Consider the following 10,071-nt stretch of genomic DNA (forward strand, 5'->3'; position numbering starts at 1 on the left):
GTTTATCTTTCAAGTTAAAAGCTTAAGGTATCTGAGGTTTATGAACAAGGATACTGTTTCATTCTTCTGCCCAAAACTTGTTATAAAGTTGAGATTATGTGATTTGCAATAAGGGTTCATACCCAATCTATCTTTGTTTTGAGTTTATGGGTTTATAAAGTGATTTAAGTATTAAAGTGCATGCTTATTCTCATCTATATATGTTTTGACTTAAAGATTCTCTATTATGATTTGTATCTCATAAGTTTAATTTTAATATTGATTAAAGATTTTCAATCGAGTTTTAAGCATGATATTATGTTACTAGTTATATGAAAGAAAGCATGAGATTCAAAGGCTTTAAGTGCATCAAGGTTACATATGCTCGTGTTTTGATTTATAAGATTCATATTGTGATTTTGATTTCATTAACTGAAATTATTGAAGTATTTCAAGAAGATTATTGATCATGAAATATTATTAAGAAATTCTAAGAATTTAATCTTAAATTGACCCTTATAGAATCGAATACCAAACTTTAGACGAATTAAAGGCTCTTAGTTCAACTTTGTTCTAAGTGATTTCAATGAACATTATTCAGCTCATAAGCACTTCACACACTAGGATAAAAATCATGACACATACATTCAATTATAAATCAAGAACTGGACGAAAATAACTTCACTGCAATGCGATGCATGTGCCAAAGGAAATGTCATCGCGACGCAACCCTATCACAGTGACTTGCTGGATTCGTGATCCAAACACATCCCAAACCATGTTCGAAAAATCTGAAACTCCCCCAAGACATATTTCTTACATCCCTAAACATAAATTAACTCAAAAACTAATGTCTCAAGGTCGAAAAGACAAAAATGAAAATCCTCAAAGTTTAGGGGTCTTGAAAATGACTAAGCCTCCAACACTTAGTAAAAACTCCAAGCCTTAAGCCCCTTAAGCATGCAACTAAGATTTGAATCGAGCTAGAATAAGTATGGGGTATTACCAATATCTTCTCCTTGGGAACATTCATCCTCGAATGAGACTAGTTAGACTGAGAGTATTGTACTAAGGTAACTGAGATCATATACTAAACATGCATGACTTGGACCATGATTGCATAACTGAGTCTGAAACATGATACATAAATTGAATATCATGAACTAAACTGATTCCTTGAATACATGCAATGACATGAGAATGGTTATAAGGCGGAGATAGAAACAAGAGAGTCAACTTATGAGTAACCATTACTTTAGGCTAGATTTGATTTCATGAAGAAAAGATAAGAGGTTTAGGACATAAAAACTCAGGGCATTACAATGAAGAGGGGTTTCTAATGAGTAATTTTGAGAGAAATGGGAAAATAATGCCCCCAGTCGTGTTATGGACGACTTGGGTTGAGGAAAAAAGACTCAATTACCCCTTGAGCTCTTTAATTAAGAAGCTGGATATATGGCACCAACGCGTCGCGTCCCTTACTCTAGGAGAGTAACCAACGCGTCGTTCCCCTTTCTCCTGGAGAGAGACCAACACACTGTAGACCCATCACCGGGGGAGAGACCAAAACGCCGCAAGCTTATCGCAGAGGCTCTCTGTCTCCGCTATCCAAATGCGTCCCAAACCCCATCCAAAAATCCCAAAATTCTCCCAAGACATATTTTTAGCCTCCTAAACATGTTTCAACTAAAAAAACAATGTCCCGGTCTTAGGAAGGTCAAAATAAAAATTCAAAAAGTTTTGGGGTCTTGAAAATAACTAAGTCCTCAATACTTAGTGAAATTTTCATGCCTTGGACCCCTTTAAGCATGCAAGTACAACTGAACTGAGCTTAGAATCTTATGGGCTATTACCATTATAAATTAGAAGAATTAATAATTAAATTTAAAAAAAAAAACATATAGAAAAATTGAGTTAACGCCAAATTACGTTTGTGTCACATAAGTTGGACTAAGACATTACTCCCTCCATTCATATTTGTTTGTCCATTATATTAAAAATAGATGTGCAGCAATATTGGTTTAATTTGAAAAATCAATGGATAATTTTTCATATCTGCCTATTTTACCGTTGATATTAAATACGATTCATTATCCAATAAATTTTTCAATGCATTAAATTTATTATATTCAAAAGATAATATAGTAACATTATCCCTATCATTTACTATTTTTAAAACTGTGTGTCAAGTTAATAGTAAATAACAATTGATGGACCGAGGGAGTAACATTACTGAGCCCATGCTAGCACGGGCGCTTCGGTATCTAGTCCTACAAATATAAAAAGAAATGAACACATATTCGATATATATTCTTTCTACTATCTTTAATATGTGGGGCATTTCAGATAAAATAAAGCATATACGATTGGAAAAGCGACCACTCTTTATAAAAATAAATTAATTTTTTTATTATAGCAACCACTAGTGGACGCTATTTGATTAAAAAAAAAAGAAAAAAAATGTTTTGTGGTCGCTTTTCTTTAAAAATCAAATTTAAAATATTTTTATAAAAGTGATCGTTTTCTGATTAAAAAATATAAAAAAAAAAAATATTTACAAAAATCGACCACTTGTGATCTCTTTTAGATTAAAAAATATATAGACATTGTTGATAACACAACCACTTGTGGTCGCTATTATAAAAAAATAAAATTAATTACACTGATCACATGTAGTCGGTAATTTGTATAATAAAATAAAAATCAATTAAACCTAAAATATGTAAGACACAAAATTAAAAATAAACTAAGAAATATATTAAATAAAATAAGTAAATTACGTTAAACATAATCTTTAATTTTTACTTATGTTTTAATATATAAAATAAATATATTTTATGTCGAGTATGTATGTATATATATATATATATATATATATATGTATGTATATATATACATACGTTAAATTACGTTAAACATTATCTTTGTATATATTGAATATGTTGATATCATACGGTCGAGGTAATAATACACTATTGAAGTATAATAATGTAAAATGTGTGTGTGTATCATGTAGTGATGTACAAAATACGTAGTTAAAAGCTAAATAATGTATCCAATTATATATTAAATAGGTTGATATCATACAATTGATCACTCGAGGTAAGAATATTCTATTGAAGTTACAATAACGTATGATAAATTAATTAACCGATAAATCATCTGAGTATATATGAAATAAATAGCATTATGTAGTAATATATTCTTTATATTTGATCTATCTAGTATGTAGTAGAATATGATAGTTGATAGTATATGTGTGTGTGTATATATATGTGTGTGTATGTATATATGTATATATTATGTAGTGATGTACATAGTTCAAAGCTTACATTTTTATATATGTATGTATTTCTCATATGGTGATGTACATAGTACATAGCCAAAAGCTAACTAAATGTATCTAGTTATATATTGAATACGTTGATATCATATGATCGATCAATCGAGGTAATAATATACTGTTGAAGATATATATAATAACTTAAAATAAACTAATCGATAATTCATCTGAGTATATTGAAATACATTGTACTATATATGGGGTAATATACTAGTGTATGTGATGTATATAATACGTATTTCGAAGAAGATAGTCAATCGAATATATGTATTGTGTAGTGATGTACATACTAATCAAAAGCTAACTAACTTATCTATATATCCAACTATTTTGACTAATACGTTGATTCATACAACACCAACAATAAAAAAACCCAGTGTATTCCCACATAGTGAGGTCTGGGAGGGTAAGATGTACACAGTCCATACCACTGATTCATACCATTGAGGAAATACTACTCGTATTAATATATACCAAGGATATATACTGTTGAATTAATAATAAAGTAAGCTAATTAATCAATAATTCATAAGATTAATACACTCTATTACGTGGTATATAATATCGTATTTAAAATCTAATTGACAAAAAAGTCATCCTAATTAATGAAATGCAGTAATATGATTAAACGTTTTAGGAAATATACTACTTGTGTTAATGTAATGATAAAATAACTAATTATCCGATTTATATATACATTGCATTAAATTATTTGAATGTTACTATAAATATTATACAATTTTTAGTTTTTTTTAATATCCGACCCAATCCAACCATGACCCGACCCAGTCAATCTTAATTACCCATTTTCCCCTCCTAAGGGTGGACATAAATACTAAAAAATCGAAATACCAAAAAGAATCGAATTAATTTAGAATTTAGAATTTCGATTTTGATTTTTTGATTTTTCGATTCAATTTCAATATATATTTTTTAATAAATTCGATATTTCGGTTTGATTTTCAATAATTAAATTTACTTAATTTGGTGCTTCATTTAAACCAAAATTTATAATATACTTATATACTTGTAACTTTTTCAAATTATGATACATATTATAATAATTAAATATTTTCTACTTTTTTAAAGTGATATGGACTGCACTTTATCCTCCTTTCTACTATGCTGGGTTTGTTGTTGTTATATTATAATAATTAAATAATTAGACTATTACTAATGACTAAAAGGTTGAAGTCCTAACCTATCTTTCCACTTCGCACTTACTCTCCAGCCGGCAACAACGAACGGTGAATCCACCGGACATATATCCAGTCCCGTGCTATAGCTTTAAGATAGCTGATATCACCTGCATTAACATGTTTAAATTACTTATTTAGTGTAAGTCTCGTGTAAACAACCTCTCCACCTTCATGAGGTAGTGGCAAGGTATGCGTACACTGTCTGTATCCATCCAGTCCCCATGTATCAGAACTCACTGGGTATGTTGTTATTGATTATACATGTGAAGTTGTTGTTGATCTTAGCTATATAGGATATTGAAGCCAAGTGCAGCTCATAAATCCCTCTTCCCCCACCCCCTGTCCCCGAACAATCGCGTATTAGTTTCCTGTTTTATTTCAGCAGCAAGATGGATTTCCACAGCCTTACAAGTTACAAGGAGAGAATTGCAAGCTGTTTGCAAGAAGAACAAAATCCCTGCTAATATGACTAATGTTGCCATGGCCGATGCTCTTCAATCTCGTCAGTTTGTTGATGGTATTGAAGAGGTCTTGAAAACATGTGAATCTGATGTTGCAAACTCATCTATGGAGTCTCCTGGAAAGTCAGAAGCAATATCAAGAGTACCTCGGACTAGTCACCGGACTACCCAACGAAAGACAATCAAACATGAAATATTTTGTTCCTATACTGATTGTGCTTCTTAGTCCATGCTCTACAATGAATGAACTATAGTTATTGACATCATTTAGTTTCTCTTAAGTGGTCAACATGTTATTTGGTTTAACAAAAGTATATGCTTTTGTTCACATTATAAGATTGCTATCTCAGTTACTGATTATTATCTTATTGAAACTATGTGCTGATAATTTAAATGAATAAAACTGCTAATTTTTGTGGAAATATTACTGCATTTGCAGTTGATATGTGGCAGGGGAGGCTATAACTATCAATCTGTGAGAAGATGGACATCCAAAAGAAAGCTGGGTTACTGCCTCCTTGAATGCGATAAAGTAAAAGCTCTATAATTTGTTTCCCTGTTCGTACTTTCTTTTGCTATCTGCTTTGTACTAATTTGACCCTCCTAATTTGCATAGATTTTTGTCCCTATCCACAAACAAGTACATTGGTGTTTAGCTGTTATCAGTAAGAAGGATGAAAAGTTCCAATATCTTGATTTACTCGGAGCAAGGGATATTCATGTGTTGGAAGTGTGATAAACTTATATTGTACAAAGGGAAATTTTCTAGCATTGTGCAGTCTGCAGGAACTGCAGCACCAAAGAAAATCCCGTCAACTTGTGGGACAGAATAGAGAAATTGTGTTGCACTAGCCACTTTGGGACATTGAAGAGCTTGTCAATACTATATCAATTCCATCTCAGCTTCACTTCTCCAAGTGGGTTGATATATTTTCCCTTGTATACAAGGTGATCCGGGATTATGTTGATTCAATGGACGAGTTACTGCAGCCACTAGTGGATGAGGCAATGCTATCAGGTTATAGTTGCAGAGAAGAATGGATCGCAGCTATGGTCACTTCTCTCTGGACATACTTGGCAAAAAGAAATATTTCCCATGTATGTTAGTCAGCTGGATGAAGAGAGCACAAGTGGAGCGTACTCCCAGGCTAGGATATCCTAGCTCCATCTTATTGATCTGATGATTTTAAAAAAGATTTTGCAGGAAAATGAAAATGCTGTACATTTGGCCAAGTGAAGCCTCTTATAATGTAGATAATGACATTAGGTATTTTTTGTTTCCACCTGTCTTTCAGAAAGTTATCATACGCAATTTTAATCAAAAGGTAGAAAAATTAACAAGTCTGCAATTACATTAAGTTAGACGATCTGGCATAATATTACCAAATGTAACAAGAAATTTTTATTTGTTTGGGTACATGCAGGCTGATTTATAGAGAAGGGAATCCTCATTCCTCGAATATGGTTTTCGGCTTGGGCCCAAGCATGAAACGAGCAGATCTTTCCCTCCAAATACGTCCAAGACATGCAGGTTTTGGAAGTAGCAGAAAGTATTCACTTCATTCACCAGGTCCAACAGGAGGTTTTCTTCGGGCTTTAAGCTTTATAAAAAAAGCTGCTTCATCTGATGGTGAGAGAAGTTCTCTCCTCAGTTCATATCATAAGGTAGTTCCAGGAAGCCCTCTTTCAGTAAACTTCTTCTCCTCCAAATTCATTCTTTATTTTGGTTTCTAAAGGTTGACCTATTGTGCACACTAAAAGAAGTTTCCTCGATGAAGCAGGGGATGTGAATCAACAACCTTGTTGGGTTATCATTTAACCTTTTCATATTATTAAATGCAGAAAGATGGCTGTAGCTCTGATTACAACAGTTATTTGGATGCTAAGGTGTTTTGATCCTATCTTTTATATTTCTTGCTGGATTTTATCATGACATGTTTATAAGAGGTATTTGTCAGATGGACTTCCACTCCCAGCAGAGAGAAAATACTTCGTTTTTTGCTTCACCCTTCTCTGCTATGGTTATTTCACTGACCGATGGGAAAACATGTTAGAAACTCTTTTGCTCGCAAAAGTGATTTTGATTGGCTTAATCTTTCTGGCCTATGGAAGTATGATAGAGTTGTTCGGTTGAGCCAAATACATCATGCCACTGTGAAACTTTGAGCATCTCTAGTGTAGTAACATGTTTTTGAGCACAATATTTTATATTTTGCAGGGGATGCCGACATATTCTTTCGAACAGTGTTTTTGCTCTTGAAACGGATGGATCATTACTGCTCCAGATGGATGAATGAGAAAAAAGATGGCGAGCGATTAAAGAGAGGAAAGAAAAGACATACTCTTTTGGTAATTCCTACTCTTCATCTGCGAGAAACCATGTTTTCCTTTTCCTTTATTCGTCAGTATATATTCATTCATGTTAATATTTGTTATAGCATGACACAACAGCATTTATGGAAGAATTTAGTTTCTCAACAAAGACGAGAACTGAAGATGGATATAATCCTCGCCTGGATGACTTCAAAAACACCAAATTTCATTTGAGCGTTCCCATACAAAACATCAAATAGACTGACCATGCCTTTTTCCTCTTCACTTCTATAGCAATGTCGTTCAAGGAAGCACGTAACACAAGTGTAGAGAGGACACTTCTCATTGTGACTTGAATTGATAAAACATATTGTTCAACCTTCAGTTCAGCAGCAGGAACAATTTTTGAGAAGACGCTGGAGATAGCGAGTTCTCGATGTTCTTCTATATAGCAATGATGCTGGTGTAGCCGTATGAGGGAGTTTGTATGATCAGATTAAGAATGTTTGTGATTCTTGGTTACGAATGTGTTAACGATGAGTATCAAGAGCTGAGAGTGGAAGAAGAGATTGATGATATTATTTTCCTCTCTTTAGAGTTCAACAAGAGAATTCACTTTCACATCAGTTAAATTTTAGCACTGGCAACTGCCAAAGGTATTTCTAATTTTTTTCTGTTTTGTGCACTTAAATGGTCATATTTACAGGAAATAATGAGAATCCATTGGTTTCTAATTTCTGTGTTTTGTTCTTTTCTTCTTCTCCTTCCTTTTCCTACCAAAATTTGCTTTGTAGACATCTTTCAAGCTGGTCATGTAGGTCATAGGTTCGAGCCGTGAAAGCAGCAACTAATACTTGCATTTGGGTAGATTGCCTACATGACGTCCCTTGGACTGTGATCTTTTTATGAAACTTTGCATGAATACGGAATGCATTGTGCATCAGGCTGTGTTCTTTTTTTTTCAAGCTAGTCCTTTCAAGTTTGTTTTAAATTTTTTGGTCTATTGAACAAGTATGCTCATGCAAGTATTGTGGAAACAACGGATTAACAAGGCAAAAGAAAAAGGCAGCATATTTCAAAATTCTCTTTTAAGTTTTCAATAAATTTCATTTAAAATTTATGTGTCCAAGGTGTGCCATCTCCTTCTAGCACATCGTTATCAAATCAATGTTATACCCACTTCTTAATGATGGCTAGCATAAAAGTAATAAACCTTCTAGACAACAACCCCCACCTCTCAAAAAATGTTCTAATATAATAAATCCAAATTTTGCTTCTTGAGATTAAAATAAATTGAATTATTACATCTTTTGTGACTCTTTCTTGTCATTTTTAAATGGAAAAATTGTCATAGCAAGTGAATTAACTCATGAGCGGCAACAATGGCAACAATAACATATATGAGGATGGCATGTAGGTATGTACATTATTATCTTACCTTACAGGGGTGGAAAGACTTTTTTCAATGAAGATCTAAGTACAAAATATCAAAATCAAATATGAAAGCTGAGATAATGAGTTTTAAAATTAACTCATATACTCCCTCAAGTAGTATATATTTGGACTTATTTGATTAATTTATTAATTATGAATGACTTATTTGATTATATATTTGGATTTATTTGATTAATTTATTAATTATGACTTACTTATTTGATAAAACTAAATTTAGATGTTCTCCAAAATATTATTTAGATGAATAAAGTACAAAAATTACCAAAATATAAAGAATTAAAGTAAATAATATCTAATAAACGTAAAGAATAAAAAATAAGGATAGAAAGACTACAATATAACATAATTGACAAAGTTAGTAAAAACTCAATAAATGCACAAAAAGAAAAAATATCAAATTTAGAATCGACAATAGATAGTCTAGAATATGCATACCAACATGATCTATTAACAATTAAATAAAAAATGAACAAAGAAGAATTTATAATAGATGAAAAAATATATGAAAATCATGAAGGATTAAAAATAAAAATAGTAGTTTCTAATCTAGGAAGAAGGTATAAGAAAATAGGTGAACATTTATATTTAATGTTAGAAAAAGAAAAAATTAAAATTAGAAGATAAATTGACAGCTATGGTAAGAATAGAAAAAGAAAATGAAGAAATAGAAAGAAAAAAGGAAATAGAAAAAATAATAGAAAAAGAAAATGAAGAAATAGAAAGAAGAAAGAAAATAGAAAAAATAAAACAACAAACTACAGAAGAAATAAGAAAAATAGAAACTAAAAATAGTAGGATTGCTGAATTAGAAAAAGAACTACAAATGCTAAAAGAGTTGTATGAAAAAAGACAGAAAGAAAAAGAAGAAAAAGATATAGAACAAAAATTATTAAACGAGATAAATCAATTTAAAGAAACATTAGAAATAAATACAATAGATGTTGAAGAAACAGATAATTATGATTCGAGAGATAGTGAAACATATACAGAAATTTTAACAAATACAAAAAATTTAGAAATCAATGAAAAACAAGAAGTAATTAATGAAGAAAACTTAGAAAATAGAAAAACAGAAATAAATACTCTTGATAAAAAAGAAGATCAAAATATAATACCTAGAACATCAGAAATAAGAAATCCTACATATTATAAGAATAAATTTAAAAGGTATAATCTAAAAGATGAATATGACAAATGGACACCAAAACAAATAGTTAATAAAAATTATAACTTTTTAGACTTAGATTGTGTAATAGATACAGAAAAAATAATACAATTATGGATAGGATATATGACAAAATAATTATTAGATAATAATATA

At 31.2% G+C, this 10,071-nt stretch overlaps 1 protein-coding gene across 3 annotated transcripts; it reads left to right on the forward strand.

The window, feature by feature from the left end:
- The first annotated feature begins 4,526 nt into the window (after positions 1-4,526).
- Positions 4,527-8,521, forward strand: LOC107872540. Of its 3 annotated transcripts, XR_007056051.1 has the most exons (5): positions 4,527-4,761; positions 4,907-5,514; positions 5,599-6,249; positions 6,407-7,331; positions 7,421-8,521. XR_007056051.1 is itself a non-coding variant. In XM_047413268.1 (2 exons), exons 1-2 carry the CDS (start codon positions 4,743-4,745, stop codon positions 5,206-5,208), a joined length of 324 nt encoding a protein of 107 aa, XP_047269224.1. In that variant the 5' UTR covers positions 4,527-4,742; the 3' UTR covers positions 5,209-5,587. The 3 variants fall into 3 exon arrangements, 1 of the variants encoding a protein (XP_047269224.1); XR_007056052.1 differs by having other exon boundaries at positions 4,527-5,514; positions 7,590-8,521; XM_047413268.1 differs by lacking the exons at positions 5,599-6,249; positions 6,407-7,331; positions 7,421-8,521 and having other exon boundaries at positions 4,904-5,587.
- The last annotated feature ends 1,550 nt before the right edge of the window (positions 8,522-10,071 follow it).

The sequence above is a fragment of the Capsicum annuum genome, chromosome 5 (genome assembly GCF_002878395.1).
Source record: "Capsicum annuum cultivar UCD-10X-F1 chromosome 5, UCD10Xv1.1, whole genome shotgun sequence".
Taxonomy (NCBI): Eukaryota; Viridiplantae; Streptophyta; class Magnoliopsida; order Solanales; family Solanaceae; genus Capsicum; species Capsicum annuum.